Source organism: Ictidomys tridecemlineatus, chromosome 3, assembly GCF_052094955.1.
Source record: "Ictidomys tridecemlineatus isolate mIctTri1 chromosome 3, mIctTri1.hap1, whole genome shotgun sequence".
In the NCBI taxonomy this organism is placed as follows: domain Eukaryota; kingdom Metazoa; phylum Chordata; class Mammalia; order Rodentia; family Sciuridae; genus Ictidomys; species Ictidomys tridecemlineatus.
Genome location: NC_135479.1, coordinates 133,154,075 through 133,173,617, shown reverse-complemented (window position 1 = coordinate 133,173,617; position 19,543 = coordinate 133,154,075). Strand labels below are relative to the sequence as shown.

Genomic DNA, 19,543 nt, shown 5'->3' with positions numbered 1-19,543 from the left:
GTAAACCAGGCATGCACACATATACACACACACACACACTATTGTATGATTCCACTTAGATGAGGTCCTTAGAAAAGTCACACAGAAAGAATACAGAGTTCTGGTTGCCAGGGGCACGGGGATATGGGGCTTGTTGACTGTGTGTACAGAGGTTCAGTTTTACAGGATGAAAAGTTCTGGAAATTGATTATACAAGCAAAGTGAATGTGCCTAACACCACACAACAGTATATTAGAAATAGGATGCTCAATTTTACCTTAAGTGTATTTCATCAAAATCTAAACTAAAATAATAATAGAACCCACTCTTAGGCAGCTATGGAGGTGATTTAATAAGCATTTAGTATATAGCCCAGTGATGAGCACCCGGCAAGCAAGCAATTGTGCCAGTTGTCCCTATAACCTGCATTAGTACACACATTGGTATTACCAGCGCGGACCTCCTAGTGGCCCTGTCCTCAGCACCACAGCACAAAGTGCCCCCAAACCTCCATTGTTCAAGGCAGTTTTGTTCCACCTCATAAGCAGACCTTATATCTATGCCAGCCTCAGATGGGCAGAGGAGGAGACAGGTTGTGCACAGGGCCTTAGGAATCCCATGCAAGTTCTTTCCAGATGCAAAGCAGCCTAGAGAGCAGCTTCCCCTCCTTTCAACATTGGCCAGAACTAATCCAGGACTCAGCACACTTGCACTGTTCTCCAACCGGTGCCACAGAAAGCCACTGGCATCAAAGTGCTTCCACCAACACAGCTAATATCTAATATCTGCTTGCTCCTGAGCACATGAATTTGGAAGTCAAACTGCTTGGGTTCAGCCTTGGAGAAAAAAGAACCAAGTTGATCAGAAACTGAGCTCACCACAAAGAGCTGCTCATCATGTAAAATCAGAGTGGGAGGGGCTGGGGGTGTGGCTCAAGCAGCAGCGCGCTCGTCTGGCATGCGTGCGGCCTGGGTTCGATCCTCAGCACCACATACCAACAAAGATGTTGTGTCCACCGAGAACTAAAAACTAAATATTAAAAATTCTCTCTCTAAAAAAATAAAATAAAATCAGAGTGGGAGAGGACATCATAGGGCAGTGCCTTCTTAGTCTTGGTCCTCCTTTGTTCACATCAGAACAGGCTAAATTAGTGCTCATGTGGTCTGTGTGTGTATGTTGCACAAGTATGTTTAAAATCTAGTCCAAATCAGGGGTCATCTTTGAAAGGGAATAATACTCCAGAATTCTCAAAATCTGAAGTTTTATTAGCAGTAGGGACTTACCTGGAAAGCCCTGCTCGATTTCTTTCAAGGCCTATGCATAATTTTCACTGCCACAGATGAAACAGAAATAAAAGTCTACACTATTCAGTTCTGCCTTTTGGACAAGCTGTCATCTCCTTTGGGGAAAGAAAAGACATAGGCAGCAAGGGAGATGAAAAGGTCACCTTAAACAACACTGACAAAAGAAGAAAAAGTTAAACAGAAACCAAAGAAGAAAAAAGAGTAAAATTTAATGGTGGAATGTGATGGACATTATTATCCAAAGTACACGTAATGAAGACATGAATTGGTGTGAATATACTTTGTATACAACCAGAGATATGAAAAGTTGTGCTCTATATGTGTAATAAGAATTGTAATGCATTCTGCTGTCATGTATAAATTAAAAATAATAACTAAAAAAATAAAAAACAGAGGCAGAAACAAATTCAGACATCTAAGCCCATATCACCAATGAAAAGAGGTTTGAACTAAGAGAAGGAGGCTCTAGTCCTCAATTTCTCACCAACTAGATCAGTAAGTGTGGATAAGTCTAGCATCTCTCAATTTCCTCATCTGTAAATGGGCATCCTCCTCTGCCTTATCTGGACAACAGCTTAGTCTGGCGGAAGAACAATGAATTGGGAGGTCTGGGTTCCAGTCCCACCTAATTAGCCATGGGTCTCTGGGGAAAGTTCGCCAGGCTCCCTGGGCTGCTCCGCCCCTTATCACATTGTAAAATAAGACAGATGGACCAATAACCTCTCAGCCTCCTTCCAACTCTGACAACCCATCAAATCTACACAATGTCTCACATGCAAGGTGTTCATTCCAGACCCTGGACACCACACAAATGCTACACACATTGTGAATTCTCTTAATTCCAACCATAACTGTTTTTCAACATAAAACCACCCCTCCTTCTGATTGTGTCTACAAACATCTTTTGTCTGGATGCTCTAGCCCTGGTGATCAGACACACAATACCTCCAAGTTACCTTTCTACCCAACTTAAGCCAGGCCTCAGGTGGGAGGAAATATCCGTCTGTTTTTTTTTTTAAAAAATATAAATCAAATTTTTCCTCAGGCAGATCCCTTTTCTTAGTCCCACTGTGAGAAGCACTCTCCTGGGAAAGCAGCTGTCCACACCCCAAATTCAAACAGCCGGCATTCCCAGCAATATCTCCCATCACCATGCAAGCAAGCCCTGAGTCCCAGGCAGAAACACCATGCTCTCTGGCAACGATGATGTACTCACGCGAGGAGGTCAGGCCCCACAAGCTGCTGCCTTCTGCTGTCCCTCACTCCCTCTCTCCCAGGCCCTCAGTCCCACAACAGGACACAGCCAGGAGGTGGTCCTGAAGCCTGAGGGGAGCAGAACTGAGGCATTCTCTCCTCAACCTCCAGAACAAGGGGCAGAGGAATGGAGGGGGCAGGGCAGGACAGGGGGAGGGGGGCGACTTTGTTTCTGGAAACAAGAATTCAAATCCTGCTTCTCCTAAACCCTGAGTCACCACCTTCTCTTCCAATAGATCAGTGTGGTGGGTAAACATTTCCAAATATGGAGAAGCAGGCTAGAGGATGTCAGAAAAATCACCCTCCTCTCCTCTGGCATTTGAAGAACATGCCCCACTGAAGACAGAATTCCTTACTTAGAGTAAATCATTAACCCCCCACAGAAGGGGAGTCTCAGTTCCATACACCGTCCTGCCACAGGAGAAAAGCCTTCAAGGAAGTGACTGGTTTGAGGGCTTTAAATTCACCTTAGGAATGGGACCATCCAAAACGCAACAATATGAAATAAATTTACTCATCCAGGGAAGGAGGCAGCATTTTCAGTGATGCCCCCCGAGCTGGTTGCCAGGAACCTAGTCCATGGTACATAGGGCACTGAAAGGAGTTGTCACAGGACCTATCCCTGACTCTCTTGGGAATTTAGAAGAGTAGGAGTTCTTCACGGAGCAGACAGCAGGCTTGAGGTTGCAGAATAAAACCAGACTATCAACAGAACTTTGTTGTTGTTGGACAGAGGACTGTGAGTCGCCCAGTTTAATTCGTAAAATTAATCCTGACCTTGAGGTCCCATGAAGTGTTCTAGGAGTAAGTTGAACCAGTGAAGCCAGTCAGGAATGAATCTCATCTAAAAATGACTCCAGTGAAGAGAAAGAATGAGAAAGAGGGAAGGAGGGAGAGGGGAGGGAGGAGAAAGAGATTTTTTTTGGTGGGGGGGGGTGAGGAGAAACAGACGTGTGAGGAAGCAGGGGTCTACCCAGACTACCCAGAGAGGGGAACCCAACTACCATTTCTTGGCTTCCCCGTGGCTCTATGTCTTGGGGTGATCCTGCTCTACTCTTGGTTGTAAAGGTTTTCTCGGGCTCAGATGGACCATTTTTCAGCATCCTTTCCCTTTTCCTGGCTCTTAGACCTACAGGGGTTCTCACCCCAGGGAGTCTTCAATCAACAAACAGCACTGGGCAGGGAGTGAGGGGACCCAAGCCCTAAACCCCAGAAAGTCACTCATCCTGACATTGTCCCAGTCAGTTCTTCCCTTGTGGCTTACAGGTATTCATCCACAGATTGGGTAGATATCCCCAAATTATCTAACTATGTGCTCTGAAAGCAGTTTCTAGTTGTTCTATCTAAATTGTCATCACACGCTAATTTGATAATACTTGTTTTATATTTTAACAAGTAGGTCACACACAAATATATCTCACTTATTGCATGTTTAACAAATTAACAAATACAAGTGACCATTAAGATGGGTAAGGAAACCGGGTCAAAGAACCTTCCACCACACGCCAAAAGTACACAAATACTAGTACAGAAAAAAATACTAGACACTGCAACCCTCCCAGGGGGCCTAGGAGGTAGGTGGAAGACAGTAAAGGAATGGTCTTCGTTCTCCCAGGAATCCTGAGTTTCTCTCAATATAAGGAGCATATTCTACCGAAAATAGTAGCATAGCACCTGGACGCTCTAAAACCCAAGATCCAAGGGGTGAGTCACAGGGATGGATATAAAAACCAGAATGAAAGACTCTACATTTACCCTCCATTTTGCAAACATTTGGAGTTCACTTTCCTTCAGATATGTGTGCCTCTCTTCCTCCTGGCCCAATGCTTCTGGCCCAATGCCTACTTATGAATCCCCCATGGTATCCCTGAGGTCTCTGTGAGGCAGAGATCATTATCTCCTACAGCTGCTAATTCCATCTTTCCACCAGAACGTTTTTCCTTATATGGAGTCAAAATCTGGTTCCCTGGCCTTCAACCTCCTGCTCCTCGTTCTGCCTCTTAGGACCATATGTCAACCAATGCTTGTCTCATTGGTTTGGAATTTTCGTAGGTGAATACATATACAGAAACAAAGCTCTCCCAGATTTTAGCCCTCAATCACTCCTGCTGTTCTCCCGACCACACCACACTGCTGACTCCTCTTGCATTTGCTGCCAACTTGAAATACAGTCTTTTTGGGGTTTTCCAATGTGTTACTGCTAAGCAACCCATTCAGCATTCGTCCTGCTAGCCACGTGCACTCGTGAGATATATTCTGTAAAATCCAGTCACATGTACTAGTGAGGAAGCTAAATAAGATTGACCTTCGAGAACAGTCGTTCATCTACCTCTACCATGGCATCTACAGTGCCATGATCCCGCCTTTAGTGGATGCAGCTCAGGGATGCAGATCCCATTCCCACCTCCCCACTACTGCACTCCAGATCTGCCAGACCTAAAACTGTCCACGGGATACAAAGGTGTTCCAAAGACAAAACAGTGAGAGAGAAATGAGAGACCTGTAGGAAAAGAGGTCTTGCCAACATGATTCTCAGAATCCGAAAGTAAAGCAGCAGGGTCAGTCAATTTGCTAATCACAGGGTTGGAAGCCTGTGATCTCTGATGACTCTAGCACAATTCTGGACCTCAGTATTTTTTTTTTTTTTAAACAAAAAGGGGGAAACGTTCCTTTCATCCACTATTCTAACACAGTATTTGAATTCAACGTTCATGTAGTAAAAACAATGCCTGACACTAATAGTATGCTTTCCCTTGTATTAAATGCTTTCCCACACAGTCTCATTTAATTCTCACTGACAACTCCCTTTAGGGATAGTATCAGGAACATTGAGGATCAGAGAAGTTAAGTATACTCTCAAGGTCACACCAACAGGAAGAGGAGAAAAGAACACACACACACAAAATAAAGAGCTTGGGTTTACCAGCTGGACTAATTGAGATTCAAGTTCCAAATCTGCTCCACACCATTTGACCTCTGGGCTAACTGTTTAACTTTTCTCAACCTCAGTTTGTACACCTGAAAATTAGAGATTAAAAGAGCGACTCTTCCTCCCCCTCAGAGTGGTTATAAGGATCAAATGAGATAATGAGAGAGAAAGCCCTGTGGAAAAGGGTAAGGCATTATAAAAGTGTAAGGGATTATAGTGTGATTACTTGTAAATGACTGGGCATTCCATTACAAACACAAAAAAACAGTGAGGTCATTCACAAGACAAAGAAACATGAAGGCTCTGGGAATTACAGGAGAATGATCTGCAGTTCGGCAGGGTTATGTCTACATGATGCTCACTCTTGCACTTCAAAGCTCAGCAGCAGCTGTCAGATTTTCAAACTCCAAGTCACCTATGGCTACAGGACAGCTCAAGACAAAAATCTCCCCTTTCAGCTAAAAGCAAACGCTGGGCCAAAAAAGAGGTAATAGAGATGGACATTTGGAAGACCCCCTGAGATTCTCAATTCCGGAAACGGGGCCTTCCATGTTTTCCTTGGAGAAGCTGTTAGAAACACAGGCTCCAGTCTCGCTGAAATAAGCCCATGGGGAAATAAATGTACAGTAAATAGCTATTTATCAGAGAACATGAGGAAGCGCCGAAGCATGAATTAATCAAGGGCACAAGATATTTCAAGCTGCAGATACCAAAATGATAGTAATCTCCAATCCATTAGGCTTCCCAGCCCAGTTCATGGAGGTTCAATCTGGAATTTTGGCATCCCAGGCAGCAGGCTGGGCCGCAGATGAGACTCATTTACGTACCAGAGGTCTTGCGGGAGATCACCTGGGCCAGGGGTTCCCTAGGAGACCTGGGAGTACAAAAAGGCTGTTCTGGATTCCTTCAGGCCTCTCCTAAAGAGCTAGTTGTCAAGAATCTCTTCAATCCCTGCAAAGAGCCAAGTTACTGCTGTCATTTATGGAAGGCTGGATCTTCCCCAGAAATTCATTCCCAAGGCTGAGGAGCACACAGCTCAATGACTGTTTTCTGGTTTGCATTTTATCATTTGCTTCCATGTGCTGAACACACAAGAAAGGCACTACATTAATTTATTGCAGAGACATGTGCCTACTATGTGTATGCACTTGGAACCCCAGGGATACTACAGCAAAAAGGTCTGTGAGATGCACATAACTTCAAAGAGCTCACAGACCTCCTGCAAGATGGAGACTGGCTGAGATGGAGGACAAGATGTGGAGAACCCCTTGAGTTCTGTGACTTCCCTCCCAGTGGCCAGTTACTATGGGGATAGGTATTAAAAGAGGGCAGGGCAGGGAGAGAGGGAAAGGATCAGAGGGAATCCAGGCAGTGAGAAGCTATGTCCATGGGGAAAAAAAAAAAAGGCTCGAGCCAAGTTTTGAGGATGGTGGGCCACTAGGTGAGAGAGGTGCAGATGGGTGCCGAAACAGAGGATGCTAGAAACATGAACTGAAGTTTAATATTGTGGGCTGAGGTGACTGTACTCTATCTCTTAAAGCAGAGTATTGAGAAACAAAACTCTGATCACACCACTGATGAAGTTAAAAAAATAATGAATTACTGCCAACTAATAGCAGTAATAACTACAATTTAATGAATGTTTACTCAACATATACTATCTCATTTAATCCCCTCTGAGCTATGCAGTCTGATAACCATATCACAGATAAGGATGAAGCTTAAAGAAAAGGAAAAGTATATAAGTTCCAAAACCAGTAAGTGCGAGAGCCCAGAACTAATTAACCCACAGTACAAACTCAACCCTTTACAATTCTAGACTATCATCCATCTTCTTCCCCTTGATCAGATTCTGCCCATTTTATTTGTATGAGATGAAATCCTCTTCCCATAACTAACATGCATAATAAACATATATAACAAACATAACTGTCTCCAAAAATAATTGACAAAACTTATTTGCTGATGTCTTCCCTCCAGGTCCTCGTCATCAGGAACTCTGACTTGGTTCTCAGCAACATGCACACAGTGGACACGTAATAGTTGCACATATTTACATAGACAATGTCTTTGGAAATTAGGGCAGTAAAATAACGCAATGCCAGCTATAATCTCAATACATCTTTGCACAGAAATTGAACCAATCTCAGCAAGGTTCCCAGGGTCCAAACGGAAGACATAGCCAGGTTGACAGATGCAGGTCAATGACCTTGCACACGGGGTAGCCTGCAGGTTGTGCAGCTACTCAGAACCTGAACCTCCCACTGGTCCACCAATGGTCTCAGATGGAACTCTGATAGAACAAACTTTTCCTTAGAAAAGAAAAAAGATGGAAACTTGAGATAAAGGAGAAGCTTCTAACAAAATGCCACAGAGTTAAAGGAGGAATTCTAGGCTGGGGGATCTCAGCCCGAGGACCAGGCACAGCCTGTGGCTTGTGCCAAGCGACTCTACCTTAATAAAAAGAGGTTTGGGCTACCACAATGGTTTTGAATTTTTTTTTTCCTACCAGCAAAATTTTTCCTTCTCAGCTGTTTAGCGTTCCCCTCTTCCCTCCATTTCTCACCTCTTTTGGCACCCCAACCCCAAGGTTACTCCTGGAGTCTCAGGCTTAGGGTAGCATGACTTGAAAACCATCAGCCTTCTATGCTCTTCAAAGTACCTTGGGCCCCAATTCCAGTAACTCCAAGGTCTGCAATGTACCTGCTTAACAGCCGCTCTACACTGTTACCTGTGAGACAGGCAATGTGGATGGGTTGTAGCAGAGAAGAGGGAGGTCTCCAATTAGAAAATCTAGATTACAGTCTATTTATGACCTAGGTTCTCTCAAGCAATTTATTTAATCTCTCTAAACCCATTTTCTCACTTGTAAAAGAAAATATTATTGGTTATCTACCCCAAAAGTCTTCTATGGGAATTAACCAGTTTAGTAAACTGGTTAGCAGGTTGCTACAATAAATGCTACATTATGATCACCCATCTATAAATATATTTTAGCTTGCATATGGAAAGGCAGGTAGGGCAAAGATGCTCAGCTAGCAATAGGGGCCCATTTCTTTGTTCCCTTGCTCTTCTGGACATGTTCAACCTGAACAAACAGCACGACCAGCCACAAAGAATTACTGAGAGCAACACATTTTGCATCCCAAAGTCTTACAGTTTGTGTCTGGAATCTCTGGAATAACAACAAATGGAGGAACAGAGGAAGGTGAAAAAGGAGTTTGAGAAAAAAAAAAAAAATCACTGCTCAAGGTCATCAGCATCCCCACTCCCAGCTTCCATGCAGCTAGCTGCGTGGCTTCAGAAATCCCTTCTGTTCTCTCACCTTCAATTTCCTTATCTATAAAATCAGGATGAGAACAATCCCATCTTCCATCTCACCAAGATATTGTACAGAACAGATTTCACAGGTACAAAATCTCTTGCTGATACAATGAACTCTGCACCCCTTGGGGGTGCTCTGTGATTGGGGTGTGGTCAGCGGTGTTCTCACTGACCTATCCTTTCTCTGAAGATGGTCCCACCATTTATCAGCCATAAACATCCAGATCACCATAAGAATATTTGTACATTTCTTTGTAGTTAACGATGCTTTTCCTATGCCTCACCTATTTGAATGTTTATTATCAGATATAATCAAGGTACTCATTTTACAAATTTTATAGTAAGTGGCTGAGCTGGAAGCCACATGCCAGCCTTTGGCTCCAGAGCCTCTGCACGCTCTCCCCCTTAGCAGGATGTAATTTAAGCCTGCTCTAAAGGTGCCGTGCTGGCCAGAGGCAAGCTCACCACATGACCCTAGGCAAATCACTTTCCTTCTCTGAACCAGTTTCTCCATCCACAGAAAGTAAGTTCTCAAGTCACTCTGCACATTCATATACCCTTTCTCTCCCACCTCAAAGACTTGAGAAATGCCACCCTAGAGAGACACTAACAAGGAAATGTCTCACATGCTATATATGATTGCCCAGTTCATCACTGAGCTTCCCCTTCCAACCTCCAAAGCCCATGTGAAAAGAAGGAAGAAGAACTGACCCTGATGTCAAAAGGCCACCACGACCCTACAGGACAGCACCAGGAACACTGTGCAGCAGCCATCTCCATGCAGACCAGCAAGCCGCTCCCAAGAACAACTGCAGTCATGGTCACAGCGCATGAACCTTGTCAGCAAATTGCTGGTTTGATTGGCAATTAATAATAAGCTCAAGATGCAAGAGCACTAATGTGAACACAGTTTTCCCCTGCATGCTTCCTGGCCTAGGAGCTCCACAAGGAAGGTCCATGGAAGAATCCTCTGTCCTTAGGACATTGCTTCTCTACAGCCGACACCTAACTACAATAATCTTAATGGGATATGCAGACAGTATCTGCCACCATGCCCTCTGTGTATTCTTCAAAAGTCCAAAAGCTGACTGCCAGGACTTTCAAGACCACAGGATCCTAGATCTTATAAAACCCAGGTATCAAGCAGTCCAACTCCTATAAACCACAGATTAACTGGAGCATTCACTCATTCAAAAACATAATTGAAGGGAGAAGGAGAACTCATAATTGATGGTACATGGCTATTACATAAGGCTAGGTTTGTATCTCCAGGACCCTGCTCCAGTTCTGAAGTGGCTTACCAATGGCAACAAAGTAAATCCAGGGACTTTATTTAATAGTTCGGGTTTCTTCACAACCCACACCCAACTTATTCCCATCATAAACCCCTCCCCCTACCACTCAGCACACATTGTCTGCTTTATTCAGACTGAACTCTTAGTTCATGCTGTCCCCTTTGTTTAACCTGCTACTTCTCCACCCCCAAAAACAAATATCCATATTGCAAACATATTCCAAGGCCTATTAGTAGTTCTTAGCAGGAGAGAAATTGCCCTTTGGAGAAAAGCAGTTATTTTTCTGTATGTCTCATGTATCCCTGGCCACAACCTCTAAATGCCAATGTGGTGGCCTGGCTTCCAGGGACTGAGACAACAAAAAATTATCTGTCACACTTCAAATGCCCTTAAAATGATGGTTACCTCTAATGGAGATTCACTGGAACACAGACACCTACATGAAATGCCCCGATTCTCAGCCTGGTTAGAAGAAGGTGGAGATGAAGCTAAATCGTCCTGCTACTATTTCTACTAGCAATCTACAGCATGGAGTGGTAAGAGTCAAAAAGCCACTCCATGTGGCAGTCCAGTGCCCAGTCCCCAACTCGGGTTGAGGAGGCAAGCAGCAGAGGTTTCAGCAGGGGCTTCCTAATCCTATCTTCCTTCTGCCTGGATCAAGGCTACGGACTAAATCCTGACTCCCACTGCTCCAGCCTATTTTGTTAGCACCTCTTTCCCTGAATCATTCCCTTTCCACTTAAATTACATGGACTGCCTTTCCTAGACTTATTCCTGATACAGGAGGAGAAAAAAAAATGAACCCATTAATAATCATCCATCCATTCCTCTATTTTTCATCTGCCCCAAACCCATGTCTGTCTATACCTATTTAAGACCTTCTCTCCTGCTTCTGTGGGGAAAAAAAAAAAAATCACTTGACTATAATGAGACAAACGAACCTAGAACTCTCAAAGTGAAATAATTAATAGGTTACTAAGCTAATCCTAATTGCACAAACTAGTTTATAGTCAGCGGAAACTCTAATCCACATATAATGAAGCACCGTATAGCCTAAGGACTGACATTTTCCTGAGAATTCCTAGCTTGGCGTATTTGTTTTCCAGATTTGCACCTCGAAGGCATTGCTTGCTTCATGTTTGACCCATCTCACTCTGCATAGCCCACAACATAGGACTCCAGAAAAGTCTGTTCCCCTCTCTGTTCTCCTTAGCCAAAAGGGGCCTTGTCACACTGTGGATTTTAAACATACCCCAGCAGTATGTCCAGCCTGACATGCTCTTATGGAACTCTGCCACTGCAGTGAGATGTGGACTCTATTTCCCCTTCCCTGGAAACAATGAAGTACAACGCAGAGATCCAGCTTCTACCTGACATCTAGCACTCACTCTTGCACTTTCTTTCCCGTTCTCTCTGCCTCTTTCTCTCTCTCTCCCTCTCCCACCCTTTTAAGGTTTGCTCTTGGAAACCAGCCACCATGCAATGAGAAAGTTACGTTGAACTCTGAGCCACTTGGAGAGACCACACAGAGATGTTCTAACATGGATAACATCTCAGCTGATGTGCGAATGAGCATTCAGATGCCTCTAGCACCCATTTTCAAGTCTTCTAGCCTTATAGAGAGAAGCCATCCTGCTTAGCTCTGTTCAAACTTCTAACCCAGAAAATGCGTGACCGTAATAAATGGTTGTTATATGCTAGGGAGGTTGGGGGTAATTTGTTACACAGCAAGGAGAAACTGGAACAAGTCTATCCCTTTGTTTCTACCTTTCTGTTATCACACAGACCTACCTTCCTTGACTGATGACCATGTTCTTCATGGACACTAGTTTCTCCAGGCTGCCAGGGGCAGGCAGAAAGGCTTTGCGGATTCTGTGACAATAACAACTTTGGAGGCAGCACAGTTAATGGAGAAAACAAAGAGATAAATATAAACAGACCAAACAGCCTTGATCTGCTCTGTGCCTACTCAGAAAATGTGAGGAGGAATGTTATCTCCGTAGGTCTCTGTTTGCTCATCTGTAAGATAGGTATGATAATGACTGATTGTTGAAGGGCTTGTGAAGATGAGAGAAGGCTAAGGGTCACTCCATCTGGTGCCTGCAACATCAGATACTAAACTACATCCACCATTGAACCCCGGGGCTGACCTGGGGGCTTCCAATTGCAAGCTCAATTCTGAAAAGAACACAATTTCTCTCATTCTTACTCAACATGGAGCCCAAGGCCTCATACACAGGAGGTGGTTAGAAAATACTAAGCAGAGGCCAAAAGCTTTATCATCTCAGGGTACAAGGTACTGTGCTTAAGAATGTGGTCCCTGGAATCTCTGGCCTGGGTCCATTTCCCCAACTCCATCAGTGCTCACTGGTGGCCTGAGGCAAGTTACCTAATCTCCTTGTGCATGTTTCCTTACATGTAGGATAGGGACAGCAATAACACCTTCCTCCTAGGAAACACTAGGAATAGGCAGCTAAGACAGTGAATACATGCAATAATAGCTAAGCATCACCAAGTGTGTCAACCTGGGAGCAATCTTAAGGATATAGGTTTAGGTCCTATTTTGCAAATGAGGAAACGTAGAGAGATTAGAAAACTGGCCCATAGTCAGATGTCTCTTAAGGAAGGGGAAGAGGCAGAACCAAAATGCAACTCCACGGCCTTCTCCCCAAATCTGGAACTCTCTGCACTTCAGCATTCTTCTTCCGCATATGCACATCTAATGGAAAAATGTATTTAACTGGAAGGGGGAAAAAAAGCAGCCCAGACATAACGGGGTTGTACCTTGGGAGATTTCTGGGCATCACAGGATGATAAGGCCAATGTCATAAGCCCTGCCTTTCAGCACAGTCAGCTCCTGTGGGTAAAATTAGCTCAGCTCTGCTCCAGTGCTGCCTGAAGCCCCAAGGCAAAACTCATCCTGGGCAAAGCACGACCTCACTTGACCCTCATTCTCAGGAAGGGTCCCCCATGCACCTCATTAGGACCTGAGATGACTCATTGTGCTTCTTCCTTCTCGGGCTACTGAGGTCACTTCTCTGTTATCCACAAAGGCTGCTCCAGCTCCGAAGGAGAGGGAAAGAAGCAAACACAACCATTCTGCATTCCTCTCCTCCAAGGTGGCTCAGGCAGGGACTGGGGTGCCTGCCTGCTGTGCCAGCTGTATGCTGGGGGAACGAGGCTTTCCTGAGTTATATAACCCAGCTTAGGGACAAACGACAGACACTAGCCCAAAGGGACATGTGACATCACCCTCATTTTACTCTGGTGATGATGGCATTGAGCAGAGGGGCAGGCCTACTTGATATCCTCATGTCCCGTAGAACCCAGCACACTGAGGATGGCCACTAAAGACTCCTCTGTTCCCTCCCACCTCAATACCACCAGTCTAAAGGCCAGGCTCAAGGGCCACCTCTCCAGGACCCTCCCTGTTCCCACCCCACCAGGCTGGAATTTCCATCACAGCTCCCACAATGCTTTCTCTTTACTCTCTATTGTTTCACATTTATTTGTTCAACAAATAACTCCCAAATGCCTATTTTGCGCTTGAGGACATAGAAATAAAAAGAATAATTCCTGCCCTCTAGGAAAGGCAGCCAAGTTCAACAAACAGCCTAACATGGAAGAAGTGGAGGTAACAGGGGTTAGAGGGGGTATGAGAACAAAGTCTTGAAAGGTACATGGGACCCTGACTGGGAGGGCAAGGGGCGGTGCTCCAGATGAGGAAAAAGTATTAAGTCGTGGAGGCTATGGAGAATCCAGATACATTCCAGGGGCACATGGATTAGCGAGATGAGAATGGGACAATGCAGAGGCCAGATCACCCCCTGCCTCGTCCCATCTCTGTCTTTTAGTTCATGCAAAAGATTTTGAATTTTACCCTTAACAAAGAAATCACTGAAGGGTTTCAAAGATATGCACGTGACAAACAGATTTGCATATTTGGAATCTCAGTTTGGAAGAATAGAGAATGCAAAAGATAGGGAAAGATAGGGGGGAAAGGTGGCTGAGAATTGTGGGGACCTTTCAGGAAAGAGATGCAGAGGGCCTGAACTGAGGAGGGGGGGTAATGGTCAAGGAAGGATGAGCAAGAGCCATTGCCATGGTTGTCTCAGGAGTTTCTGAGAGATGCAAAGGTGAGGGAAAAAGACTCCATTTTCAGGCTTTGGTGACTAGGCATGTGACAATACCCAAAGGCATGCTGATCTCAGGTAAGCAGGAGTATCCAAAATGCAGTTACACAAATATGAGTCAGGAGCTCCAAACCAGGTAGTCAGAAACCATGAGAAGAGCTCAAACACATAAAGATGACTGAAGATACAGCTCTGCCTTCCTTCATCCACGATGAGCAAGAGCCAGCAAGAGATCTCGAGGAGAGGCCAGAAAGGAAAGGGACAAATGAAGGATGCCCAAGAAGCCAGGGTGGTGAACAGGGATAGTATCACACAGGCTGAAAGGGGCAGGGCTAGGGAGAAAAGCTGTGGCCTCATAGACCTGCTGAGAGCAGGTTCCCTCCCACTGAAAGGGGTTAAGAAGTCAAAAGAGCCAGAGTGGTGGTGCACACCTATGATCCCAGTGGCACCAGAGGCTGAGGCAGCAGGATCGTGAGTTCAAAGACAACCTCAGCAACTTATCAAGGCACTAAGCAATGCAACAAGACCCTGTTTCTAAATAAAATTAAAAGGGTTGGGGATGTGGCTCAGCAGTTAAGCACTCCTGGGTTCAAACCCCACTGCCAAAAAAAAAAAAAAATTAAAAAAGAAAATGAGGCCCCAAGATCTAAAGCAAAGCATAGGAGCAAAGAGGGATGACGCCTCATCAGAGCAGGGCAAATCCACATGGCTCTTACTTCCTCTACCACTCAGAGAACTTCTCCACCAGTCTGTCCACGAGAGGGACAATGTAAGCCATGCCCATAACTGTTAATTTCCTAGAAGTCATATTTTTAAAAAAAAGAAAGGGAAGAAATTATTTTTAATATCATGTTTTATTTTAACCCAATATATCCAAAATATCATGTTAATAAGTTATTAACATAAGAAAATTAATGATCTTTTTTGCACTATGCCTTTTTGAAAGGTTGTGAGAATTTTACACTGAAAGTACACATCAACTTGAACTAGTCACAGTTTAAACTCAATTGTCCCATATTGTTCTGATTTAACATTGATGACTCAGGGCTCATCATGGTACATGGCATGCTATATATATTTTTAATGTGATAAAATGATTGATGAAATTGTGCAATAAAGAATGAGTGCAAGACTGGATGGATACACTGTCACTTCATCAAGAAACTTGAATTCTCTGTAGCTTCTTTCCTTCTACCAACTATATTTTAAGCTTCTAATGTTGAGTTATAAGCAAAATATTAATGTAGCTCAATATTAATAGTATAACTTCCATTCTTCCCCTTCAAAAATCACAAAATGTCAATTTCTAAATTTTTTTAGGCAAAATAATTCTGTCAAACACTAATCAGAAGAACTACCACTCAAATAGATCTCAAACAGGATGTTTTACTTCTGAGTCTCAGTTCTCCATCCATAAAATGGTATACAACTCCAACTCTGCATGTCTCATAGGCTCACTGCAAAACTCAAATAGTGAAAACACAAAAGCACTTTGCAGAAATAAGGACCCAGACATATTCCCTTACAATACATATACACCGTACAGCTTATATTATAAACTTTAATCAGGTCTGCTGAGCTAAGTTTCGAACCCATTGATCAGAATCCAAATCTTTTCCTGTTCCCTTGTTTGTGACTCCAGCTGTTTTTAAAACTACCCACTGACCAATCCAGCCAGTTAAAATTATGAATGCAAAGGTTGTGGAGTATAATGCCAGGAAAACCTTAAAAATAAACTCAGCTGCAAGTGTCATTTAACCTAAGTTCTATTCTACTAGCAAAAGAAAGGTTATTGTTCCACTTGGTATTCCTCAGCCACATATTTTCCATAGTTGGTGAGGCTTGTGGCAGAGTAGTCATTCACATTCAGTCTCTACCAGGCTGCTCATATGCTCATGTCGCCCTCTGTACCTGCTTACATAGGAGAGAGGTCAGAGCTCTAACCTGCCAGGTCTATAAGAAAAACTGAATTCACTGACATATGTCATGTAAGGGCAGCGGCAGACAGGGCCAGTTTACAAAAATTTGTTGTTTAACAAACATTACATTTTCTATACAGGCAATTTTTTTTTTAAATGTTCACCCCTCTAGCAATTAGATGGACACAATATCTTTATTTTACATTTATGTGGTGCCGAGGATCGAACCCAGTGCCTTGTGCATGCTAGGTGAGCACTCTACCACTGAGCCACAACCCCAGCCCCTACACAGGCAATTTTCTACACACTTTACAAATAGTAATTCATTTCCCCTTCCCAACAACCCTGTGAAGCAGCTACCATTATCACCGTTTCCATTTTATAGATGAGGAACCCAAGGCACAGGTAGACACAACTGTGACATCCCTCCCCAGCTGCCAAGCTGTGCAGTTGGCCTGGGGCTCTGCTAAGAAGCCACAACAGAACAGCAGATTGAATGGAGTACAGGTGCTGGCACGGACCTGAGGCATGGCAGGCCTGAGGTTGGGTGGGCTTGCCCAAGGTGTAGCTCCAGAACTCCCAGTGAGCATGCTCAATTCACCAACTTCAAACTCTGGCTTCCCCAGAAGTGGGGAGGAAATGGAAGTAAACCAAACTTGAAAGGGATAGGCGCTAACCAATTACATTATTATTATTTTTCCAAACTCTAATTAACATAAGTTTGGACCAACAGCATTAGTACTTTTCCAAACCCTAATGAGCATAAGTTTGGACCAATAGCTTTGACCCAAGTGCTATATAAATTCCCTAGACTAGCACAATCTATTAGTTTTCCTCTTGCCCTGGGGGAGTTCTTTCTCAATGCACTTGAATAAATCCTACTCTTATACTTGATCATCCTGGTCTCTGGATTTCATTCTTTGAATTCACAAGAATCCAGAAAGAACGCCAGGTACGGTGGTGCCACACCTGTAATCCCTGCAGCATGGGAGGCTGAGGGAGGAGGATCGTGAGTTCAAAGCCAGCCTCAGCAACTTAGCAAGGGCCTAAGTACCTCAGAAAGACCCTGCCCCTAAATAAAATATAAAAAGGGGCTGGGAATGTGGCTCAGTGGTTAAGTGCCCTTGGGTTCAATCCCCAGTACCAAAAAAACAGCCAGAAAGAAGAAATCAATGGTGAGCTGCTGAGGTCTGCAGCAACCCTGGAGGGCACAGACCATCATTAAGAGCTGCAACACTTCTTGGCTGCAGAGACTGGCAGCTTATGCAGACCCCACTGCCAGCAGAAGCCCTGGATCATCTCAAAACTCTGGTTTCAGCTAGATAGTGCATCACCAGGAACTGACTCCAGGATTCATTCTCAAGATCTGTGTTCATCGCCATGCTCTGCTGCCTCTCAGCTGGTATTGTTTTCCTGGGTTTTATTTGTGGGAAGGCAGGATGAGCAGAACACCAAAGTATTAAAGTACAGTAAGAAATATGAAGGGCACACAGACCAACAACTATCCCCAGCACAATCAGCACATTCTTTCCCTAAAATAGTCACAGGATAGGCCAAATCTTAACCAGGAACCGTGTTACTGATTTACTCCAAGAAAACCCTGTCACAAGACTGGCAAGATGCAGATCCATGTGATCAGCAGATTGTCTCCGCCATCACTATGAGGCTATATCAAGAGAGTGAAAGTCAAGTCTCAGGGACAGAGAGGAGACTGAAACATCCATCTTCCCAAGAACCGTCTTGCATGAAGTGTTGGAAAGCCCTGGAACCAAGCGAGGTCCCCTCTTCCCTAAGCACTGGCAATGCTTGGAACATAAACTTCTGATCCCACTTTGCAGAAATGGCTACTGACACCTCCAGTGTGTGTTACCAGTTGGATTGCTATGCAGGAAAAAGACCTTGTTTCTCACAGATACCTTGTAAATGGATAGGATGAAAAGGTGAAGTGGTTTTAGATGTGGAACATTCAATCTTTAGGGTCTGACATCTGAGCTCAAATCCTATTCCTGCCACTTGTGTGACTTTGTGATCACTTGTGTCACTTAAACACGCACAGTTCTGCTTTTCTAATCCATAAAACGAATGAAGAATAAAAATTCCTACTTCATGCAGTTGCTGGAAGATTAGAGAAAAATTTTACAAATTGCCAAACACTGGTGCATGGTAACCATTATTTAAAATAAAAATAAAAATGGCCTCACCCTCCTCCTTGGATCTTTTCCCTACCCTGAGGGAAGGTATAAATGGATGCACCGCTCTTCCTCCTTTTCCCCTTCTCAGTTAGGGGTTACCACTGTGCTTACAATCACTTAAGGACAAAATCCTAAAAGCCCCAACCTCTCAGCCATATGTCCTGTGCTATTTCATACATCGATGCTCTTGCCTGCAACTCCCCTGCTTCCTAGAAGTTTTTTTTTTTGCCACCAACCTCTTATTCATATTACAAAACCTAACTCCAACATCACCAACCCCATGAAACCTTTTCAAATGTGTCCTTTTGTGCTTTATGTGCACAATAATTATCGCAACGATGACATTATAAGACAGTTGAATAACCACAGGCAAGAATGACACTCGCCAGAACACAAAGATATGGCAACGCTGGTCAGCAAGACCTGTCCGTTTTTCCTTGCCCATTGTAAATGTTTGTTTTGGGACACCCAAGTGTCCTAAAAACCATCCCAACTTTCTCAGCCCTTCCCTTAGGACCCCTTGAGCCTTCCCACAATCCAGGAATGAAAAGGTTCTCCCTGGCAGAGCTGGTGCCCTTTCTGTCCAGGATGTTATAAACATTTAAATATCATCTCTGCCTAGAGAGACAACTCATCTATTAAACTAAATGTTAATTACTGGGCAGGATGCTCCTTGAGATCCAGAAGCATGTGACTCTCCAGTTCCAGACCACTTAGCACACAGAAGGTCCTAGAAAATGCTAAATGGATTGGGTGCCTCCTCTGCCTAATCCTCCACAATCACAGCCTGACACACCATGGGCCTGCAAAAGCGTTTACTCACCACTCACCTGGCTGCCCCTTTGTGTAAAACCGCATCAGACCCAGTTTGATTCCCATGTCTCCCAGTCACTCTGCTGATCTCCCCGACTCCTGGCTGCTGCCCTCAACCCTGAAGACACAACCTAATGGCTAGCTGTCTGCTCCACAATTCCAAAGATCCTCTTATGCACACAATCAAAGCCAAGCTCTCTCTAGACTGGCATCAGGGGTCTTCATTCTTGACCTCATTCAAAGAATAAGGAAATAACCAAAGCAAACAACTGTTTGCTCAAAGCACAAGAGAGCAGATATATATATAAAAAGTTCTTCTTCAAAAGTTAATCAAAGCTGAAGAAAACAGTATCTTTATAACTGACTGGGGTTTAAAAATGGTTGAACATCAAATTGATCTG

General features: G+C 44.0%; 1 protein-coding gene across 12 annotated transcripts in view; it reads right to left on the bottom strand.

Moving 5' to 3' along the window:
* Positions 1 to 19,543, bottom strand: part of Lpp (LIM domain containing preferred translocation partner in lipoma) — a 644,616-nt gene that overhangs the window by 590,340 nt on the left and 34,733 nt on the right. The window contains exon 1 of one of the 12 annotated variants that reach the window (XM_078043847.1): positions 9,502 to 9,593. The exons of 6 other annotated variants lie outside the window; for them this stretch is intronic. In XM_078043847.1, the coding sequence (XP_077899973.1) occupies positions 9,502 to 9,570 (69 nt within the window). In that variant the 5' untranslated portion in view covers positions 9,571 to 9,593. Of the gene's footprint in view, positions 1 to 2,499; positions 2,784 to 9,501; positions 9,594 to 19,543 lie in introns of those variants that run through there. 5 more of the 12 variants (XM_078043840.1, XM_078043839.1, XM_078043838.1 and 2 more) reach the window with 5 other exon arrangements.